Source organism: Centroberyx affinis, unplaced genomic scaffold (genome assembly GCF_046629955.1).
Source record: "Centroberyx affinis isolate AG114_WGS23_722 - 3 ecotype Tasmania unplaced genomic scaffold, CSIRO-AGI_Caff_v1 ptg001486l_1, whole genome shotgun sequence".
Taxonomy (NCBI): domain Eukaryota; kingdom Metazoa; phylum Chordata; class Actinopteri; order Beryciformes; family Berycidae; genus Centroberyx; species Centroberyx affinis.
In genome coordinates, this window is record NW_027279952.1 from 440,743 (window position 1) to 465,325 (window position 24,583).

General features: G+C 43.0%; 1 protein-coding gene across 1 annotated transcript in view; it reads right to left on the minus strand.

Moving 5' to 3' along the window:
- magi2a (membrane associated guanylate kinase, WW and PDZ domain containing 2a) overlaps positions 1-9,476 on the minus strand; it is a 156,631-nt gene extending 147,155 nt beyond the window's left edge. The window contains exon 1 of the mRNA XM_071527040.1: positions 9,176-9,476. Within this exon, the coding sequence (XP_071383141.1) occupies positions 9,176-9,476 (301 nt within the window). The remainder of the gene's footprint in view (positions 1-9,175) is intronic.
- Between the last annotated feature and the right edge of the window lie 15,107 nt (positions 9,477-24,583).

Genomic DNA, 24,583 nt, shown 5'->3' on the forward strand with positions numbered 1-24,583 from the left:
GAGAGAGACAGAGACAGAGAGGCAGAAAGGAAGAGAGAGAGAGAGATAGATGCATATGTGAACCTCCCAGGAGCGTTAATGCGAGTTGGCTTGAAGCAGCTGGAGGTGACCTCGCTGCAGGCAAAACTAACAGGGTGGGTGGTGGGAGGTTGCTGAAGGAAAATAAAAGCCAAGTATGATACTTGACAAGAATCCCAAAACAAGTGAAAGCCAAGCACAGACAGTGGATGGCCTTAAAGGACATTTGAATCCTCACTAGGGTTCAATAAATTCTGCAGGAGTGCAGGAGAAGAAAAATGTGGTCAATCTATGGACTTGTTTATTGACTTGTTACAACACAGAGATAGTTACAAGTTTTATTGAACAGAGTTGCTAATGATGTGTCCCATAGGTCCTTGTAGGATCTATGCTGCCCAGCACTAAATCAATGTCTTGCTTGCATTCTTATTGCAGGTTCTTTATCTTCTCAGAACCGCTGCTCTGTCAGTGCTGTATTGAAATCTTTGCTTGCAACACTGTAGATCACACACACACGGTTAGATGAATATATCAGGCTTTATATTGGCCTTCTATTAAAAATTAGATATCGGTCAATCTGTGTCGTCCACTGCTGATAATGATGGATATGATTCAGTATTGTACAATTGATCGATATTACACTGGCTGTCTATTTTGATCATATTCCACACTTTTCCACATTTTTATTATTAGCAGTTGTAGTATCCTGGGTTTCATTGGTCTAAATGCTATTGCAGAGGCTTTTCTAAAGATAATAAACTTCTAGGGGAAACACTGAATACTTGAAATTATTTAGAAGTTTTAAGGGATCACACACACACACACACACACACACACACACACACAATAAAAAGACAAGCCACTACCCCATCCTTGTTGAGAGTCAAACAGGCAGGGATGGACAGACATTAAACCCCCCAGGCCCTCAAAAAGGCTTGAATCGCTCCGTATTGATTGTTCCCTTTTTTGGTGATTCAGCAACAACTAGCGTGGGCCGAGGAGTTTGCTGAATATTCTGTCCCTCTGTGAGCGGGTCAGCTTATTTCACCCTCCCCAATGCCTTCACTCCAAAATATCCCATTTATATCTCATTTATATTCATACCATTCTAAAACCACTGGTAGTTTCAGGATGTACAAATATTAACTTCTACGTCCATGGAATATGATTTTTTACAGTATCTCCCACTACATAAATCCTGTGTTATCCAGAGGGGCATTGCTAAATTGTTACAGGTTAGAAAACAGCAATCCATAGTCACTTTGTGATTCATCATTGCTTCACAGCCAGAATCTGATGTTTACTCTTGCTTCATCATCTGCCCACAACAGCAGCATTGAGTGCTGGGTCTGCACTGTTCCTCTAGGTGACTTTGATTGGGTTTTGATAGTGAGGAGGCTGCCCAAAGGAGGCTGAATACACAGTGTTTTTACATGTAAGAAAAAAAACACTCTACTAGAGCTGACGGCTTTGATTGGTTGCAAAGATGAGAATCTCCTTATCTTTTGGACAGAAGAAATGTCACAAAACTTGATGGCAAGCATCAGGAACAGACATTATTTTATGACAAATGTGCTTTCCTTACCATGACAAATCAAACGTCCCTTGTGGCAGTCAATGATACATTTGTAAATACACACAGCTAGTCCATCTAGTGCTCAAAATACAGTATGTGCACACTGCCAGCTTAAGTGTCAATGTCAATGTCAAAAGAAAATAAGCAGCCCTGTTTCATAAGTGGATGCAAACTCTCAAGTAAACACTGGTTACACTGGTTTCTCCTAAACTCATTAAAATTCACTGCCTGTGTGCAATCTCAGCTTTGTTAATGTCCCGCTGGATCGGCATTCAAATTTCTTGCGCTTCTGCTCGTCCAATGTCCAAGCAGCTAGCAAAGCTCCCTCTCCCACCACTGTACATCTAAACATCCTCCTGCTTAGACTTGAACTGTGGTTGAGATGCGAATAGTGGTGCTGTTAAGCCAGTGTGTGGGTGCGTTTGATGTGTGGGTGTTTGCTACCGCTCTCAGCATCCCTCTAATCATAAATGAGAAGTTGAAATCCCAGTGCATAGCATCCTCCTGCGTTTAGTACACCCAGATTGCTGTAATGTACGATGCAAATTTAGATTCAAGTTATTGAGTGGAATATGTTAGCCCATCTGGAGAGACTCTCACACAAAACAATATCACACAATTTCATAATCACAGAATCTAACTGTTACTGGCTTAAAGATAAACCTGATAAACCTTTGAAAAAAGGCCATTCTGAGTATATTACACATCAATGCATAATAAAGGTTAGACATCTTGTTCTCATATATAACACACTGCAACTGGTCCATTTACAGAGCTTTTAACATCTGATGGGTTCCAGTGGATTCCTAACATCCCTGCAGGCCTTCTCTCACAAAGACACTGTCAGTGTAAATGACTGATTACTGTTGTCTAAAGGGACAAAAACACTTCAGTATTTTTGCTGTCAAGCACAAATGACAGCTGCGTAGCCTACTTGGCTTGCATGGTAACCGGAAAGACATGCATGCACTTACATAAACCTGAGCGTGCACGCAGAAAATAGAGGCAGAGAGAGCCAGAAGGCTTGTGAGACCGAGAGAAACAGAAATGGACTCCTGAACAAATAGGTACACACACACACAGTCTCTCACTCACATACAATTCGTTATAAAGAAAAGGTGAAGGGCTTCTTTATAAATTTCTACGCTCCTTGGCTCCAGCCACTTGTAGAGCTCAGATAATGGAGAGGATCACGCTATAAAGAATGCATAGAGTCCGTCTCGCTCTTTTCACCATTCACTGCAATGACTGAGAGAAACTCCACGGCTTTCAATGAGGAGAATGATTGCTTGAGACATTCAAGTAATGTTAATTCACTGTTACAGAGGCAGAAGACACACACACACACACACACCAATGTAGTTAGGCATTCAAGTGTACACATGCTCTCACGAAAAACTATACACATACACTCACTGAGCACTTGGGAACACCTGTACACCTGCTTATTCATGCAATTATCCATTCAGACAATCATGTGGCACCAATATAATGCATAAGATCATGCAAATACAGGTCAGCAGCTTCAGTTCATGTTCACATCAAACATCAGAATGGGGAAAAAATGTGATCTCAATGACTTTGGCCGTGGCGTGGTTGTTGGTGCCAGACGGGCTGCTTTGAGTATTTCTGAAACTGAGTTTCAGAAATAGTTTACACAGAATGGCGCGGAAAACACAAAACATCCAGTGAGCGGCAGTTCTGCGAATGGAAACACCTTGTTGATGAGAGAGGTCAGAGGAGAATGGCCAGACTGGTTAGAGCTGACTGAAAGGCTTCAGTAACTCAGATAATTTCTTTACAACTGTGGTGAGCAGAAAAGCGTCTCAGAAGGCAACACGTCGATCCTTGAGGCGGATGTCACTTTGGTAGCCGGTTGACATTGAGCTGAAAGCTGATACCTACCCAGTATTAGTATGGTGTAATAAAGTGCTCGGTGAGTGTATACACACACACAGCAGTTTGCAACCTTCCTACTTCAGCAGATGGCTGAGGTTGACAGGGAGGGAAAGACAGTTAAGTGTGTATGTGTGTGTGTGTCTGTGTGTGTGTATGTTTGTATGTGTGTGTGTGTGCCTTATCATTACCTGTCCCCAGAGGTGAGCCTGGCAGTCAGACAGTGTAACAGAAGCAACGACAGCAGCATCTCCCCACCCAACCTCCGTCAAGCATGATTGAACAGCAAGTGGTAAGTGGTGCCGTGGCCTTGGGGACCGGCTGATATACACACACACGCACTAGAGTATAGCAGCTCTCTATGTATCTATGTGTGTGTGTGTGTGTGTATCAACACTTTCTGTGTTGCGCTTGCTGATGCAACTTAACACTCTCAGTGGGACCCTGACATGAAGATAGATGGGTCTGACTGCACTGAGAATCATTACCACACTCCAACGCAACAGTATAGCCGACTCTCCAACACAACTTCTCAGGAATTGCCCCATCCCATCTTTTAAACCCCCAGCAGACCAGTGACCAGTCCAAGCTCATCATCGCTCACATCAATCATTCCATTACTTGGGCATGGGCCATTGACTTGATAGTGTCATAACACGCTGGTTTTCCCCCGAGCCGGTCCGGATAGCCTACTTTACGATACATCTTCAGTTTCAGCTGATGGTGTATAAATAACTTTATCCTACATATTGGTTCTGAGACAGAGCCTCCAGCTGTACAGCATGCACTTCACAAGACAGTAAACTCACTGTACATGCATCTATGTGCATAATTAGGATGCTTTGACATTTAGTGTTGCTGTAACAGTATACTATAATGCAAGTGTTGGGGCCATGCATTTCTACTGTTGTTAGTGGAGTAGAGTTTTGCTGCAAGTGGACTCTCGTGATGAGCAGAGCATAGGAGAGAAAGAGAATTTGGGAGTCGTATAGGCTACCCTTCATATGTCTGTCGGAGGACCGTTAAAGCTGCACTAAGCAAGATTTTTCTGTAAAAATACATCTGCCTTATCAGCCTAAATCACAAAATGAGGCAACGACTGAGAAGACCATTCTGTCTCCCCTACCTAAGATGCCATAGATTCATCCGATTTGCCAAAATGAAATTCTGAAATCGGGTATGGGCACTGGCCGGAAATTTTCTCGCTGTACAAGAAGTGGCTAAGTGAAACTTGGAAACAAAATACAAAACTTTGTCTTGAACTGCAGCAATCAAGCGCTAGGCCAAGAGAAAGCTGAACTCAAGAAAGATGGCTGAACCTGCTGAAAAGATTTTTACATGATTTCTGGGTAATGAAGTCTCTCACTGCCAGTTGGGGGCGCCCAAAGTGCGAACCTGCCTAGTGCAGCTTTAACATCTGTAAGGCTGTGGGAGTTTCAGGTGAGAATGCTTAATAATAGACAAGTAGTTTCACTATTTATGTCACAGCAAGTTGCACACCATTCCTCCCAACTCCACAGTCTCTCCTTACCCTTAATTTCTCGTCACATTAAATGAGAAGACACTGTGATAAATGAGAAAGGCAGTCAGCATGCATTCTTAAAAAACAAAAAAACAAAGTGTTAAGATGTTGGGAAGGTGCTGCCACGGTCGCTAATTGTTCCTGCCTTGCTAAATCCACCCATTCCCAGGCTGCTAAAACGACTTTCCCCAACACCAGCCAATGCCAAGTGGGCACCCAGCGAGCACACCGAACGCCTCCGGCTGACCTGGAAATGTCTCCTCTTACCTGCGCCCGGCGCCTCTCAGCTCCATCAGCATATGGTTCTCAGCTCTATCAGAGCGAGCTACAGTAGGAGCCTCTCACTATAGTGGCAGTGAACGATGCAGCGCCAGTCTCCATAGCTGGTTGCATTAATCCTTTACTGTGACTGAGATAGGAAACTGAGCTGGGCATTTCTGTGTATGTGTATGTGTGTGTGTGAGAGAGAGCGGGAGGGAGAGAGAGGGAGAGCTGTCATGTTTACCCTTCGCGCAGATTATCCAGGGCAAGCCTGAGGGAAGAGTGGATGGATTTAGCAAAGAGGGTTAACAAATACAAGTTTACCCTTCACTGGCATCGACTCCGCAGTAGCCACAATAGCCACACGAGTGACAGGAAGAAGGAAGTCCTATCCTTGCATTACCCATAAGGCCTTTCTCCAATGAGAATTCAGTGTAATCCAGTGGCTGTCTCTGGGACTGTAATTGTGCCCTATGTTCTCTAATGTACCCATCAGTGTGGTGTGGAGATCTTAATTATGTCCTGCAGGGCAGACTTGATTGCTGGTGGCAATCTAATCTAATCCTCGCCCCGGGGACTAATAAAAGACCTAATATTGTGTATGTGTGTGTGTGTGTGTGTGTGTGTGCGCGTGGACAAAATGGGATAAGACACTTAGATTTCATATGTCATGAAAAATTCAAGCCATATTACAGTGCGTAGGAAATTGAATGCTTAAGCGCACTTCATCTTTCTCATAAATACGATTCACAGTCACCATAACAGAAAAGTGATAAAGCGTGTAAATCGGGACCTGGCCTTTTTAATTACAGAGGGCCGTAAGGAAAGTTGGCAATCCAGACAAGATATCCCAAAAGAAGGGGAGAGCACTGTTGCTTTGAATCGTGATGTTACTAAAGCAGTGGACCACTGAAAAAGAGACTTGATGTATTATTCAAAAAGGCCATGAACAACCTTTGGAGATCAACCATGCATGTAAACTGGTCAGCGACCCTGTTCCTTAGCTGGAGGCTAAAAGAGAGGGAAACCAAGGGAGAATTTATGACTGTTTTAGTGAGACATGGCTGCTCTATTGTTATCCAAGATCTGAGATTTTTAGTGTGATGGCTGGCACTTTGTCTAGACCTACTTGTTGTAGTGGCTATTGTCAATAATGGACAAAAGAGGAAAATATCCTTATGGGAAGCCAGAATTAGGAATGCAACACATATGCAATGGGACAGCCTGGTCTCACAAAATTTTGTGAAATGAGCTCTGTACACGAATAGTGAGAGAATTACATTTTCCCACCACAAAATGATTACGTGAAGGTGACGCAACTAGAAAAGTTTGACATTGAAATAGTACGGTGCAAAGTAAGGGTGTTGTGGTCAGGGTGGTGGATGGGTGTATATAATTGCCTTCAGCAGTGACCCAGGATCAATTCTCAACTTGTGCAAAGAAGCTTTCCACTGAGAGTCAAGTTTTTATTTTCAGCTCAAGTTTTTCTCATGTAACTATAACCAAAACCTTACCCTAACCTTAACCAAATTGTTTTGGTTGCCTAAACATAATCGTAAGCTAACCTTTTCATGTGACAAACAGAAGAAAATGGTGTGTTCAAGTTGTGGTATTGTAACATAATCCTTTTGTAGTGGAGGAACGTAATATTCACATAATTTGTGTCCACAACACATAATCTGCATTTCAGTTTGTGCTCATTTCACAAAATCTTCTGAGACTATATTAGAGCAGAGCGGGTGGACTTATGTAGCCTCTTGCAGGCCTGGCTGTCTGTGATAATATTGCTACTACTGCTCCTTGTTGGATAAGGGATCCATGGCATCAAAAGAGTTCACGGTTACTGCAAGGGGCTTTACAATGCCACAAAATTTTTTTACAAAATCTGTGATTGTACACACCACTGTGAGTATGGATACATTAGGAAACTGCCCTAGCAAAATGCAAGGAGAATCTGTTAACTAGTCTTTATTGCTCATCAATCAATTAAACTCTACTTGACACTGTAAACAACCAATCCAAGGAACACAAGCAGAGCAACGAGAGAATGTCAATCACTTCAGCAATCACTAGAGGATATAAGTGTTTCTTGGGGAAAAAATCGAACACATTAGTTTGATATAGGCCTAGCTGCCTTTCTGCCTTTTGAATAAATCCTTGGTGCGATGCAAAATCACATACATGCACACACACACACACACACACACACACACACACACACACACACACAGGCCAAGACTTTGATCCAAAGCTCCTTACAGGGTTTTGCTGATTTTTCACCCCAAAATGAGAGCGCACAGATCTTTCTCCCAGCTACCAATGCAAGACATCCGATGTCATTAGTTGAGAGGATCAAACAGACGGAAGGCCAGAGAAGTGTGTCCGTGACATACATAAAAGCTTTACATCCACTGGACAAGTTGACAAGCAGAAACTTCATCGGATGGGGTTTGGGGTTAGCGCCTTACATGACTTACGGCTAGCAATTTACATGGCTTGGGCTATTTTGGTGGATATCATAAGCTGCAGTGTGTGTGTGTGTGTGTTGTAGGTCGGAGGCTTGAGAATCTCTGCCCTCTTTATCTTCAAAATTATTATATGGCTTTATCGAGACGCACTAGGACTTGCATGGTGTAGTTGCACAGTCGATAGTTCCCTATCGAACACCTAATGTTCCTGACGTGATTTATGCTGTGTCTATGGTACTGAAGTTTATAGTGACCTTATCATACTTGATGGTGTTTTGATTTTGTACGGCATCAATATAATGTTCATGTGGGGACTTGGGGATTTGCTTATAATTGTAGCATCCTTTCAAAATCTATTAATGGATTATAGTTATTTTTTGTTAGGGTTGGGTGATAGATAAATCACCCACATTTAAATTAATCTACCCAAAGCTGCACCAATTGGACAATATAGTCTAATTTAATTCCTGGGTTTCAAATTTAGTAGTAGTAGTATTTGTATTTTGAAGTTTAAACAGCAAGTGTAGTGTACTCTTCTCCTTCATGAAAAATAGCAACCACAAAAGCAACTGGCAACCACAAAAGCTCATAGGTTACAACTAGATGCCACACCCACATATTTAACATTAATTGATCCTTAATGAAAAATCACTAATATTTCTATAGACACTTAATGAGTGTCTGCAGTGCTCTCTATTGAGTTTATAGAGATCTTCTGGTACTTTATGGCATCTTTATCTCCTATGGTATCACTACCTTGTTAAAAGGACTAATTGTGTGTCTGTGGTACTGACCATATAGTAGGCTACTTCATGGCATTTTTTTTTAAATCACGTATGGTAATAGCGCTATTGGATATTCTGTTGTATAATTTGTTGAGCTATGACAGCTGCATGTCATTTTGACATTTTGCAGTGAGCATAGCATCCCTCTAAAATATATGATTATAGTTCTTTTTCGCGATGGGTGTTCAGAAAACACAATACAAGCTCAATTATTATTTGTCAACAATGTGTTACACTTCGGAATGTGTATTTTCTGACTGCCACAAACATAACACACCCCCTTAAAAGCCATAGCACCAGATACCAGTACATACACATAGCAACAGCAACTTACCAACACGACCCAAACACAACCAAAACACCTTTTTCTAACAACAGCTGTGCAGCAAAATAACCATCCGCGCACACCGAAACCCCAGAAGACTTATAACAACAGAAAAACACCCAGGAAAGTTTATTTTCCTTTTCAAGTTCGCCGTCTTTTGCTTTTAGCATCGAGCTTAGAGGAGACTCCTTCAGTTTTGGGAAACAATAGCCATGCTGTCAACACACAAAAGGGTGTTTCAAAATTAACGGTTTTCCAAGGACTGCCCTAAAAATTAGCCAAATTTCGCCAAGTTGACGTGATAATTCTATCCAAAAACCTCACCTTGTTTGACACACTTTAGTCGGACGGGGTCCTTGCAGTGTTTGACCACAGCATGGACGTCCCTGGTGGTGAGTCCAGCCACCGGGGTATCATTGACTTCCAGCAGGAGTTCATCCTGGAAGAGTTTACCGCTGTGGCAGACCGCTCCGCCCGGGAGAACCTCACCGATAACCGGGAACTGTCCATTCTCTGCGCCGCCCTTCAACTCCAGCCCCAGCTCCCCCTCCTCATTCCTGCAAAGGACACTCTCATGGACTTTGTTAGTCCAGTGGTTTTTCCTCTTCTTCAGGCTTTTGGACATGGCTGAAACAAGGAAAATTCACATGAGGGCGGCCATGGAAGAAGTTTTATCGCTCTTGTAAGTCCCCCAGTATCCCTGTATCGTATCCAGTTTCAATAGTAAACGCCAGTTGTATCCATGTCAGCACACACACTCACACACACAGCAGCTGGATCAGCCTGCCTTTGCAATACTGAGAGCTGCTCAACTTGTGCTGCCTTCACGTGCTGTCGGAAATATCGGAGTTGACAAGTTCAGCTCACGTGAACGACCCCATAAAGTGGTAAATACGACTTAGAAAGTCGGACATTTCCGACATTGCCCGAGTTGCCAATATGTGAGATTTTTGTGGCAGAGAGCATGGAAACAATATTATTATTTTAATAATACCTATTTAATGGATTTTTTCTGATACAGAGTTTTCAATGTGCTTCACAATCAAGACAAACAAAAGATGGAGAAACAAGAAAAAACAATGATATAGCCGTTAGGGTGGGGGTGAGAGACAGACCCAGGTAAGGGTGAGGGGTGATGGGGAGCGGGTAAGGTTATATCAGCAAAACAATAAAGTGGAACAATAGTAGCCTAACATTGATAACTGTCTATAACACGTTTCTGAGACTAAGTAGTAAAATGTGCACAACAACTTTTGGCTATTCGTTTAATTAAAAGATAATTACATTATCATGCATTTTCTCCTCTTCAGTCCGCCACTGCAGCACAAAACAGTTCTAGACATGTCGAGTTCTAAAATAAACAGCCACAAAAAACTACTTTTATCATTATTATTAATATTATTTTCGACCAAAAGTAATTAAATGCGCTGATATTAGCAATTACAACTTCCAAACTCTGAAGTACCGGGGTTTACGAGGTGCACATGAAGGCAGCATCAAGCTCCGGCCAACTCAACTGACCCGGATGTGAAGGCTGGAGGAGGAGAGAAGCAAGGCTTTCCCAAATCCAGCTTTCCATGGAAAAAAAAAAGAGAGAAAGTAGCGGTATTTCCACTGGCATGGCAGCGGAGCAGCAATAATAGGGGTTTTTCATACCACAAAAACGTCTCTTCTTTTTGACACTGCTTTAAAAGAGTACAGTTCAAATGCTTCAGTTTCTGAAAGAAGTGAGCAACAAACTACTTGCCCATCAGGGTGTATCAGCGTATAACTCTTCCCCTAGTGTAACATGTAATATTAAGTGTAGGCTTTAGGAAGTTAGATGTGACTCTACTCAAATTACTGTTTTTTCCAGCCGCAGTGTCATTCCTTTCCCCTTGAAAGTGGGACTACATCAATTACAGTCTATTTCTGGCTGGACAAGGAGCTACAAAAGGTCACTTTATTCAAATAGTTTGTTGCCAAAGCAGTCTTTAAAAAAAATCCCTTTCTGACTAATTGTTTGAACATCTAGCCCCAGGTGAACTTGACAAAATAAAGATTTCTCTTTCCATTCACACTGTCGTTCTTTGGTGAACAAAGTGTTTGTATTTTATGACACTTTCAAGGGCACCAATGTTGACATTCAATATTTAACAGTCGACTTATTTCTACCCATTCAGGATATTCAAGTTTCAGAGGCATCTCGCTCCCTGCATTTCCCAAATAGCTCAAAACGCATTAGTGATGCACATTAATGCAAATATCACAGAGAGAGAGAGGGAGAGAGAAAGCAAGAGCAATTTCTTATGACAAAAATATTACAGTGAATTTCTTCTAAGACCTAAATCCCCTTGCGTTTATCTACAGCGAGAGAAAAAGGGACAAAAAGCAAATGGAGTTTGGAGTTATTATTTCACTGGGTATAATCCATCTTCAAACAAAGTGTGCTGTGGCTTCTTCTCCTTCATCGGAGTGACATCCTTAACACTTACTATCCGCTTTGTGAGGAAACCTCTTACAATGTCTTACTCAGTTATTCAAGCGCTCAAGTCATCAAGTGTGATACAGTGATGCTTGTTTGCCTTAATCTAGTACTGAGTCTTGAAATCATATTTTTCTTATAACAAGTGAAAATTTCTACCAATGGGGTGAGATAATATGCATTTGTTTCCAACGCAAGGAGACTTGTTTCAAAGAATTTTCTTGAATAGAGTCATTTATTACGCCTTGTTTCAAGATAATTACTGTTGTTTCTATAAAATTTGAAACACACTTGGAAACAGGTGCAATTATCTCGTTAATTCATCTATATGAGATGAATAATATGAAAAAAAGGAAGATATTAAGACTGAACATGAGACTAAATTGCTGAACCTTTTTGCCGTGTCGAACCTGGGAATTAAAAATCCAAATTAAAAGTCCTCCTGTCTCGTCCCCTGGAGAAAAACAAAACAGTAAACGTGGTGATTTTATTCATGAAGCCATATTCAATACTGCATTCAAATTATTATCTCCCCCCCCCCCCGGAATCAAATTTGCTCTCCTTGAGCAGTGACGACAATAAAGCGACAGACAATGCATCATTTTCTCCTCCCTGGGATTTGGAGAAGTGCCTTTGCATTCCAGAGGTGGGAGCACCGCAGACGTGCAGAGGAGATTGAGAGAGAGAGAGAGAGAGAGAGAGAGAGAAGGGAGTATTTTAACAAGGACAGGAATTCTGGAGGCAGTGTTTGAACAAGGCGAGGAATGCTCTGCGCGTGGCAGAATCGGTGCTGAGGAGGAGAAGGCAGCATCAACAAAAGGCCTGGAATAACAGAGTGGGACCGAGCGGAGGGAGATACACTGGGTGGGCTTTGGTCCCGGGACAGTGAGGCCACAAGCGTGGGATGATTAGAATATGTTGTATGACTATGTGACATGTGTATGTTTTAGAGCACCCAGATTTTTGTAATTGCTCCGCCCACATAGCTGTCATATTTGCTTGGAAGTGTGACACACACACACACACACACACACACACAGTGGACCGACAGCGGGTGCCGTTGGTTTCTGGAGTTTCATATTCCAGGAAATCACTCTATTCGCCCATCAGTCACATCTTCGCCACCAGATGGGAGTTCATTGGCTCAGCCAGTGATGCTGCCCCTGGGATTGCTACACTGTGCTGCTACATGATGTAATGGTTATGACAGGCCTCATTGCGGGGTAATTAAAGCCGGTCAGGAATAAAGCAAAATTGCCTGGTGATGGCTTCCACTGCCAATGAAAGAGGAAGTTATTATCCACTTTGCCTGAGCGAATATGGCCATTCTAGCTCCAGCAGAGTCATTGTTGGTCCCGCTTGATACAGCGCAGAATGACCGAATGGCAGAATCTGCTCGTTCCAGGCCTTTGGTGTGGTCTGGTTGTATTAATCAGGCGGATTGCGTCGGAGGCATTTGACTTGTTTACTTTGCTGCCATCTGCTCGACCTTGCAGCCCAGGAAAGGTCCGGCCCGTCCCTCTCTCCCCCCTCGCTCCCCCCCCCCCCGAAGGATAAAGGGGAGCCAGGAGATGTGTGTTTCAACCTGATGTAGCTGCCAACATCATTTCTGGCTTTGCAGGAATTGGCAGAGAAAGGGATAGAGGGACTCTGTTGGAGAGAGACATACTGTACAGAGTGAGAAAGTGAGACAGAGTGATAGATAATGCACTGCGGAAAGTAGCCATCTTAAGTCATTTACTCTAGTATTGAGTTTTAAAATGTTATTTTTCTTCAAACAAGTGAACAAATCTCCCAATGGAGTGAGATAATTGTATTTATTTCCAATGCAAATCAGCTTGAGTGATCTGCCTTATTCTACCTTGTTTCAAACTCTTCAGACGTATTTCCTCAAACAAGTGAAACTGCAAAATTCCACCACATTGGCAGAATTTTTCATTTGGTTTAATAAGAATATGATTTTGAGACTATGGTGTATGGTCACCATCTCAGGATTAGTACATCATTCTTTTAACATCTGAATTGGGCTGCTGTATGAATGCTCACCTTGGATTATGGCACAAAGGATTGCAAATCCTATGTATTGGTTAATGCTACATGACTTGTTAAGATGGATGTGTTTTTGCAGTGTGAGAGCAATTATTAACCAGCCTCAAAACAGTGTGCATAACATATATAAAGTTACACTAGGAGCTGCAGCTCCACAGCAGAGCAGCCTGCCCTCTATTCACTGATGAATTAGAGTGTATGCACCTAATAGTACTACCAGTAGCAACAAAACACCCCAGAGTGATATTATCCATGTCTATGGGGCTACCACTGTAATGGTTTTGATTTAATTGCCCACTATAACAGTGTACCATTATAACACTGGTTTACCTTTTAACATGACCACTGTTTTGATTGTGTTCTCTCTACTCAGCTGCCCTCTCCTCTCCTCTCCTCTCCTCTCCTCTCCTCTCCTCTGCCTCACACTCCTCCCCATCCCCTTCCTCCCTCTATTATGTTTTTTTTTCTCCCTCTCCTCGCTCCATAGTGCAGCCCAATTCTGTGGTGACTGGGGGATATATTTGGGGCTTTTACAGAGGACGATTTAGTCAGCATCCCGGTGTAGTTTGGGCCCGGCACTCAGGAGACCACTACTTCACAGGTGCTGGTCTCTCTACCCCCCTCACCCTCCCCCCCTCTCTCTCCCCTCTCTCTCTCTCTCTCTCTGTCCTTCATCCCTCCCTCCCTACCAGCTCAGAGCGATAAGTACCATTCCCACGCCGAGGGCTTTTAGCGGCTTTTAAGCGTGGAAAGAGTCCCACTGCTCATGGAGCTTCTATTCCCCTTTCACTGGGAGGAGGGGGGGGGGGGGAAGTTACATTTGCGCAATCACAGTCAGTCATCTGTCTTAGGCAGTCGGTCTTCACAGGGTCCCTCATCCATCAGTGTGGAGCAATGACACTATCGCCATGCAATCAGCAGCCTGACAGTTTGATAGACTTTCACAAGCTGCCCCTCATATCCCGTCACAAAGCATATCTGACAAACCGGCGAGACAGGTCATCAAACTAGAAGATACAGGCTTTCAATCCTTTACAGATTATGTCCATGCACAATGCCAATATTTTGTAAAACAGAATTTGTTTGCTCTTTACCCAGCTTTTGTAGTAATAATATACAGCTATATGTTCTCATAAAATCGTATCAGCGGTTAAATGCAAGTGCCTTTATTTGTCTGTGTAAATGAGTAGGACTATTACAGAAGTTGCATTTTGAGTGGCTATTTGGGTTTGTTTTTGGGATTTGGCTGGGTGAATACACAGGTTGGCCAGTTCGTGAGACATTGCCAGGACATATTAGTCAGGGCCTTTCCCACAGGGCTTGGTTCATTTGTGGTTCATATAATGTGACACTTAGGTGGCATGACACTAAAATTCATCCATGCATTCATTCACTGAATATTCTCCAAATGCAAGAATACACTCTATCTTGCTATTTATGGTTGGAGGTGTTTGTTTTTTGGCCTAGATGAATGCACATCCACATTCCCCAGCGTCTCCATAGAGAGGCAGCTCTCTGTGCAGACATTCATGGCTGCACAGAGAACAGCCATGAAAACATTCATGGGAGCATTCATCTTATTCAGATGACATGGGAGCATCTCTTCTTTTACAGATACATTCCACTGTGGGTGTTTCATCACAGCCTTACGTAATCTTCAATTACGTCGGGCGATAAGCAGTACTCTTTAATCCCTGTGTTAAACACCATGCAAACACCAGAGCGGCAGGGTCTAGAAGTGAAAGTACCCCAACGACTGCTACAGACAGAGGAGGCATCCAAAGTTCATGCAGCAGGCTGAGAGTTCGGGTATCGCCTGCAGCCAGTGGCACCGACAACACCGGCTGCCACGTCTGCGAATGCAAGGGCATTATGAGAGCAGAGTTGATCTTGAAGTTCAGAAAATACTGAGAGCAGCGAGAGCAGGGGCTTAAGAGGTTAGCGGGGCTTTCAAACGCCTTCCGATTAATATTCAGGCCGTGTAACTCCTGCGCATGGTAGTGCTCCCTCGCCCTCCCTAGTCCTTGTTTGTCCGGAGCGAAGGAGTTTGTGTTTAAAAGACAGATCTCTCGCTTCCAGCTAGCGGACTGACTGAGCCTCAGTCTGCCGCTGAATGATTAGGCGACCCCAGGCCAGTTTTCCCAGAGGCCTTTTCTGTATTCTGCTCACAGTGGCCCGTCTGAAGACCCTCATTGATCAGCTCCCCAGGAGCCTCTCTTCTCATGCAGCGAGGAGTAACTGTTACATCACTGTCGCACAAAAATGGTTAAAAGGTCGTCTGATTTACGAGGAACTGGTCACTTTGAAGGGTTAGGTGATCAAATGTGATGCACTTCATTATACATTGTGTTATGCAAATAAAGCGGTACAGATTTGTGTTTCAGAGACCTAAATAACTCACTGAAAGACTATAACTCAATATTCAAGGTAAAGAGCTCTTTCAATTTGGTGGAACATTTTCAATTTTCAGCCTGCACACCTCCATGAATTCATGAACAGTCTACCGTCAGCAGTGACTCCACTTATCTATTGTCACTAGAGGCTTTAAGGCATTTTTTTGGTGACTCTCGTTATCAGTAACTGAATGGTTATTTTCCAGAATGCTATGTGCTCATTTTAATAAAAATTAGATTCAATCGTCAAAAAAATAATTGCATTTTGTAAATAAAAGTCTTACACTGCAAAAAAAAAAAGGTCCACCTTAACAAATCATGTAGTCTAGTATTGAGTCTTGTTTTCCTCGAGTGAAAAAAAAATTGCCGATGGAGTGAGATTGTTTCACTTGTGTCCAATGCAGTTTCACCTGTCTCAGGAATATTCTCGAAACAAGTGACAGTATCTTGAATCGCTCCACTAGTATCAAAATTCAATAAAAAATAAAATAAATTCAATAAAAAATTCAATTGACATTTGAAACAAGAGCAATTATTTCACCCCATTAGTCACTTGTATTAAAAAAAGTAAGACTCAATACTAAGCGCAGTAACTTGCTAAGATGGATTTCTGCACTGTGCAGTATTTTTACAACTTCTCAGTTTTCAAACATGTTTTAAAAGGATGATTTTTTACTAGATTTTCAAAATAAAAGGAGATGAGTTGTGCATTCTGAAGACCTTTGCTGCTTTATGAACTCGAATGAAGGCATTTGTGCTAAAAAGCGAGAATCTTCCACCTCTGATATCAACCAGGCCCCTCATATCAGCTTTTCACTAACTAGCACAACCTGAAAACTCCAAACCTGATCCTCTCCAAACCTGCCACATTAATCACCTGCCTTATTTTTATTCATCACTGTGCTCCCATCCTCCCTCAAGCGTTTTTGACAAGGTAGCACCTAGCTCACTGTGCTGTACTGTACTCATGTGTCATGCAGATGCATCCCACAACTTAATTATTCATCCCCAATCTATCCTTTAACAGCAGCTTACACTGCAAGTCACTCACCCTCCAGTCAATAAATATTCTCTTTGCTAAGATTAGACGATTTCTCATGACCCAGATATTAAATCAAGTTATTGTTCCTGCTCTGTCATGCTAAATTTTCTCTGACAGTGGAGGGAAAGGAAGGGGAGAGAGAGAGACAGAGAGAAGGATGAATGTTAACTCAGATGAGTGCTTCAGTTCAACAGTGACCCCTGCTGTAGACTGCACCCTGCTTTCGCTTGCCTCTGGGCAGAGAGCTACAGCATGTGTGAAGGCGTGTCGGTTCAGGGGAGCGAGGACAGCTTGCCGTCAGAGTGGCGAGCCGCTCTCCACGCCGAGATACACCGACTTGTTTCCCAAGTACATCTCCTCCGATGTGACTCGGTGCGTGACCGTTCATTTGCAAGTGCCTGCCTGCGCCCGGCCCTTATCTGCCACCGCCTGTCCGTGTGGTCAGCTCTTGCAGCATGTAAGGAATGCAGCGTGCCCCAAAGCCCGCTCATCCAGGACACTTAATCTGGGCCCTAATCCTCACCTTGACCATCCGTGTGAGCGACAGATGTAATCCTTGTGTCCATGCCGTGCCAGAGGGGACAGTTTCCCCGGAGCCTAGCCCCAGTCCAAACCCATATAGCCCCAGCCTTGTCAGCGCCGGCAGCATGCTTTATGCTTCCCTGTTGCAGGAAAGAATAATCACTGATTCCACAGCAGCGGTGAAGATTTAGCAGTCCTCTTACCTTCAGCCGGAGCCGTCAGTCACTCAGAATGGAGCAGCTGCCTGGAGGCTGCCAGCGGAAGTATACATCATCCACCTATCATATCCCCTCCCACTGCTAACCTCTATTATGGCTTATGAATCGATGTGTCAATGGGAAATATTCCTGAAAGGCAATTAAAATAACTAAGAGATCCATCAACCGTAAACACAGGAGCTGACAAGATTACCATCGCGATGAATATTTATCACAAGGAATGCTAAGATCAAAGGGTTTCCCCACAGTAAAGCGCAGGCAGAGCTCTCACTGAGCTGTGTAAACGCAGGGAAATACATCATGGTGTTTGCTCAGTGATGAATTTGCTAAATGATAAGGATGTTGGTTTAAACAGACACCGGGGGCTTGCGGGGAGACATGGCTGCAGGTGGAGGAGGGTTACAGAGATTTGGCTAACTCCTCCAGGCTCCAATGTATTTAGGAAAAAAGCCCTAAAGCTGAAGGAAGATTTTCTAAAAGCTATGTCAGACAGATAAAACTGAGCAAACTCTGCTCTGCAAACTGCTTTACCCTGAACCTGTGTAATGTAGGCGAGTTTACAGTCATCCATATTGTATTTATCCATGGAATTTAGCCTTCTGGTCACAACCCTGCTTCTCAAAACAAAACAACCTTTCCAACCTTTTTTTTTTCCCATTGGAGCACCCTAAACTATCTGACGAACAAAAAAGAAAAGTGAGAAAAAAGAATGAAAAAATCGAGGCGTTTCATTCTTAACAAACCCTTATTATCACTTCTCTGCATTTCTCATATTTCTTTCTAGTAATTTTGAGTTGCCAACCTACTTCTCCATTCAAGCGTTAGATTTGCTACATATTCACATTTGCATTTTAACACTTTTACTTTTGCCACTCCAATGTGTGAAATTAATTTTCTCTTTTTCATTGTATTCTTTTTCTATAACCTTCAAACGGCTCTACATGTGTCCGCAACTACATGTATTGACTGCTGCGACTCCTGTATTGTGTTAATGTTCTTGGGCCTATATCAGTCTAGTCTACTGCTGCCTCAACTGCTATTCAAATCTAAGGCAATAACTGTACTCAGTACTAAAGGCATATGTTATATACAGGGATGCAGTGGAGGGTAAACCACCTGAACTCAGTTTCCGCACCTTTATAGGCCGACATAAGTCGTTATGAGGTAAATTCATAGCAGACATCATACTGAGCAGTATCAAACTGATGTAAGGACAGGGTCTTTTAAAGAAACAAAATTGTAAATAAATGTAAATGAAATGTAAATTGCTTCTCTGAAAGTACATTTGATTTTTGTTTATATTTGAGTTTGTTTGCCTCATGATGACGACCGGCTGGAGGTCATAATTTAGCCACTCTTTGTTTTGCCACTACATCACTGGTTGCATGTGAAACAGCTACAGTATAAAATGACTTTACCAATTGACACAGGCGGGAAATGTTGGAGTGAGACAGATGTCAGACTTTTACAAAGTCCATTAAAAGTATCTCATTAAATTTACATATGACCTGGGACTGAAGGTTGTTAAAGCTTAGTAGATAATTTGAACATTCGATAGAGTTGAACCCCAATGTTTTCATTCAAGGCTAAATTCTGCCATCAGCATTCAGACAGGATGAGTTATAGCCTTGTCTCGCCCGAGCCTTGAGTGTCAACCGAATTAAAATTCCGCTCAGACGAGAGGATATAAAACAAGAGAAACTTTTCTTGCAAGGAAGGAAGGAAGGAAAACTCAAACAGGAGGATGTGGGCACTGGCGGAACAGATAGAGACGGTCGATACGAGACTTTGTTGCAGTTTTGGGACGACTCGGATGTCACAGGTGGTTGGAAGCTGGGATCAGGGATCAGGGGCGAGGTTTGGGGGTGGGTGGGTGCTACACTGGATGAGGAGGACAGAGGGAGGGAGGGTGTAGCGGGGACAGAGCCAGATTTTCTACAAGGACCCTCATTACTTCAGTCCCATCACCTTCTTTAAATGGACTCCTGTGCTGACTGTCTGGATCCGCTCTTATCCAGTCAGGCCGATATGAGAGTGAGTGAGCGAGAGAGCAGATAGCCTCCCCTGCTCTCCATCTGGCTACCGACACACACCTTATGTTTACCAATGAGCTCGCCCGGGAGCTGGCGTCATTCAGGGCGACAGGTAAGGGTGACGTGCACCGCAAGCCTGTCGGTTTGTGTCTGTCCTCCCCATTTCACCGCCGTGAATTGAGAGGGGGATTGGGATGGGACCAAGAAGTTATAAAATTGTTTGGGACACTGCCTGCACCTGTTGGACCTGACCTGCCTTGTTATGTGGCTTCACTATTTATTGCAGTCTGTATCTTGCTTAAGTTCCCACTGTAGGATATATACATGCACATTTGCACACATTTCTGTATATGTGTTCTCGCGTCTGTACACCTAATAATGTGAATAGCTAGTGATATGCACACGCACATCCGCTTCCAACCTATAAATCCAATACTGCAGATTCATTCAAACGTGTGAATGGAGATCTGTATCAATGTTCCCACGGGTATCACTGAAGTTTAATCTAATATACTCTAATCTAATCTAATCTAATCTAATCTAATCTAATCTAATCTGATCTAATGTACTACTACAGCTATTACTACTACTGCTACTACTACTACAGCCGTACCCTGATAAGGCAGAGTGAATCTACTCACAAAGTACTCAAAATAACATTAAATTTTTTTAGGAGGAAATCGCCACAAATTTGACTAAAAAGGTAAATTCTGTCTCATTCTGGTATTACAAATATCCTGTAAATAAGCCTAAAAGAAGAACTGTGTGTCCATGTAGTCTTCTCTCAGGTTAAAGCCGTAGTGAGGCAGGCAGCAATATATCCAACACATCCTCTCTTCATTTACAGCTTTTAACACTTGAGAATCATTTTGTTAATGTGTGGCGTAAAGTGTTGGCAGTTTTTAGTGTCTGTGTAATGTCTTGGCAAAAAAGATTGTTAATTGTTTGATTCTGTTATCCTTAAAAAAAAGGTCAGTTCTCCTTGATATACCGCCAGTGCAGGAGAATAAGAATTGTTTCCGTTCAGCATCTTTTCACCTGAGCTGACCTGACAGCCTGTGGCTCATATCCTCGTCTCCGACAGGTGCCACAACACTGATTATGCTCTCATCCAGCTCATAGCCAGCCGGTCTCATACAAGGGCTCAGATGACACCTTAGGGGGTCTTTGTGTTTTATCTCAAGCGGAGGTCCAAGCATTTAGTGCCACAGAACCAAATTGTTTTGTGGAATAAAGAAAGGCATTATGGGCTAAATGGCAGAGAGCCGGTGAACAGCGGTAGCTCTTATCAGAGCAACCCAGGGCACCGGAGGTTTTACCTCAGATCAGGGCAGCAATGCTAAGAACAGTTGGAAAAGGAACAAACAGATTTTGTTTGTCTCTTATGTCAATATAAATTTCAGAGGATAAGGCAAATAGTGTTTTGAAATTTGTTAAATTGATCCAGGCTTTATTTCGGTCAAATGTAAAAAGCTTCCGTTTATTCATTTTTATATCTCTGTTTCACAGGTTCTTTCTCTCTCTCTGTCTCTTCCTCTCACACACACACACACTCTCCCCTTCCCCTTATTTGCACTGACTCCATAAAAGAATACCGAGCGCGCACCAGTCTCAGTTATGAGGGAAATATCCTGTCCTAATACCGTGCTGACAGATTGCTTTCCACACCAGGAACGATGGCCCTCAAAGCTCCATCTCTAATTCCCTCGGACGTCACACACTTGTGGAGACGCGGGCGCTCCCCCTCTCCTCCCCTCCGCCTCACAGAGAAATGAAAAGCCCCATAGTCTGACATTAGAGCTGAAACTGATGCTGGTTCTCATGGTAAACAGCAAAAATCCAACCAAACACACAACAACCACACATGAAAATGCACACAGACAGACACACACACACACACACGCATACACACACATACATACACATACCTCAAAAGCTCAGCTTTACCTCCCACTTTTTATTCTATTTTGACACAAAATCTGAACAATTACAACAATTATGCGCTTGTTTCATCACCGTATGTTTAAAAGAATTAGAATTCACCATGTAATACACAAAAAAAACTCACCAACATGATAAATCATTGTATAATTACAATGAGAGATGAGTGCCCATTTTGCTCATTATTATGTAAAAGACAATAAAGCCCATTTTAAAGATTTATAGGTCAGTCAATACTTAATACTAAATTTGCCCTTTTGGCTAAAATATATATATATATTTTTAACAATTTTTTTTGTTTTCATCTTTTGTCATGATGAATAACACCGTATTTAAAGAAAAGGTCATGGTCTGTGATGCAGCGGGGTATTTTCACAAAGTGTATATATTTGAATGCTATATTTGAAATGATGTTTTGGCAGCTCTAGTGTTATGTATAATTGGGCCCACAGCGTTAATGGTGTATCTACACAGAGAAAAGGAAAGTAATGTAGAGTGTAGAGTAAGTAGAGGCTGCGTGTTCTCCCCAATGGTACTCAATGCAGCAAACAGATGAGAAGGATTTTTGGGTTTTCAGAGCATTAACCCCCCCCCCCCCCCCCCCCCCCCCCCCATGGGCCTTATTATTAGTTGGCTGAATATATCATTATGAAAGTGCCTTTGTCTGGCTGTGTGCTGTGCAGGATTGCATCTTTTATTAAATAACAGCCAGAATCATGACAATTTAGACCCACAGAGAATGAGGAAGATTGAGGCTGAAAGCCCTCGGGAGAAATGACATACTGCACGGAGCTGTAATGCATCACTAGTTTGGGAACACAGACAGACATGCACACGCGCACACACACACACAGACAGAAGCATGTCCTTTTGTCACTCATGCTGTCATTTTGTCAATTAGGGAGGAGAAGTGTGGCAAGCCATGATAAAACTGTACCTCTCTCATTACAGCCGTATTTGAAGTGACCTAGTTGCAGAGAAAAAGCTGTCAGGAGATGGAAAAATGCATGACTGACATCTCATGTGAAGATGGAACAGAGGCAGTGACAAGGCCAAATTTTGCCCATCTCTCATCCCTCTCAGTACATATATATACGTATATATATATATACTTACTCACATATATATGTTAAGTGTATAGGCTATTTTTACCTTTTCTCCAGTTGCTAGATAGTTCCTACTCTCATTATGTTTCTTTTGGTCTGTCTTTCCTTCCTGCTTCTCTCTTAAACCCCCACAAGACAAACTTTGGCTTAAAAAATCTGCCTTATTAATCTCATTTTCATGAGCCTTGATCTTGTGTGTGACACATGAAACCCTGAGCGATACTACAATACAACTCTCCAAAACCAAAAGTCTGATGAATAGATGATTCTTGTTTCTTAGTTTGATGGAGTTTTACTCACATCAATAGTGTCATTGCGGCAGAGCAGCTTGGTGAGCAAACATGATGAATAATTGAATTAGATTCGGACAAACACAGCTCCTGATTAAAAACAGACTGGGACAACATTAAGAGCTAGATAAACACGAATCAACAGCCATGGTGGAAAACATGGGCGCAGACGGGAAATTGTTGGGGTCCCACAATAGCGCCTTGAGGGACAACCGGCTCGCACGAAACGTCGATTTTAAAACGGAATAAACAAATGAAGGAATCGTGGCTGTAGCTAATAGAGGCGAGATCCCTTGCTGTTAGTTCGCAGTGTTACAGGATAGAGGCAGGCACTCTGCGGGGAATGGCTTTTACTTCAGTCAACAACAACTGTAGAGCAGGAATACCAATGAGAAATGCATAACTAGGACTGCAGCCAAAAACAAGCTCTCAAAGCCTCCTTCTAAATGGGCTCTGATGTCCCCGCTTGGTGCGGTAATAAGAAGCTGGAATTAAGTACTGAGGCTGAGCGATATGAATTTGCAGTGTAGAAGGGCCTCTTTGCATTTCTCTCACTGACTGTAGATAGGGGGTTAAGTGGGCACATTAGCCAAAGATCAAAGAAATGATTATGCTGTGAAGTTACACTCGAGTCTAAAAAACGCTCCTTGGCAATGTGAATTATTGTAAACAGTCATTATTGCCGCACAGAGTGAGGTAGACTTAATCGATCTTGCTTGTTTTCAGCAGTCCCGACAAAAAGTTACAGTTAAACAGTATCTTAAGTAAACACCAGCGCCTCCGCTTCTTCCATGTGGGCAGAGTGAGAGGGAGATGAAACCCGGTGCGAACAGCAACAGAGCTCGTCACTGAAGTGGAGCTGCAGTGTGTGATGTCGCCCTCCAGAGGGCAGGGTCACAACGACACACAGATGCCTGAACTTGTCCTTGACTGCAGGCTCAGCCGTCCCCCGTCCCCCGTCCCCCTTTTTTTTTTTTTTTTTTTTGTCATGCACATTACTCGTCACGGCATCTTGCCCGGGCGCTAATGCGTGCTCAGAGAGCGGCGGAGAGCGGCGAGGTGCACTTTGCTGCTCTCTAGTCAAGCATCAGGAACAAGGCATTTCTAGGCAAACAGCACTCTGAGCGGGTGTCACTCCGCCTGCAAAAGTGGATGGGGAGAGAGACAGAAAGAAAGGGAGGGAGAGCGAGAGAGAGAGAGAGAGAGAGAGAGAGCACAAATGCACAGCCTCTTACTCGCGCACAATTCATCATCAAGGAAAAGCTGGAGAGCTTTGTTTGTTCACTGCTCACTTGAAAGGAGCTGCATTGCCTCCTAGAGTGTCTGCAGTGTCACCTTGCTCCCACATCTTTTCACGCCTCGCTTGACCCCTCCTGCCCTCTCTCTCTCTCTCTCTCTCCCTCTCTCTCCTCTACAGCGCTTGTTTTGCTCACACTCCCTTACATATCTGTTTTCTACCCTTTCCTCCTCTTTTCTCCTTGTGGATACCGGCTTATCAGTGTGAGTGATATAAGATAAGGCTTGAGGAGCGGGAGGATTTCTGAATTGTTGCCAGTGGCGAGATACGATCCTGAGGTAACGCTGACATTCCTACTCCTATTCACCATTAACCATGTGGGTGCATTTCGGTGCTATCTCTGTCTCTTTATCTTCCACGGATTTCTAATAGTCGTC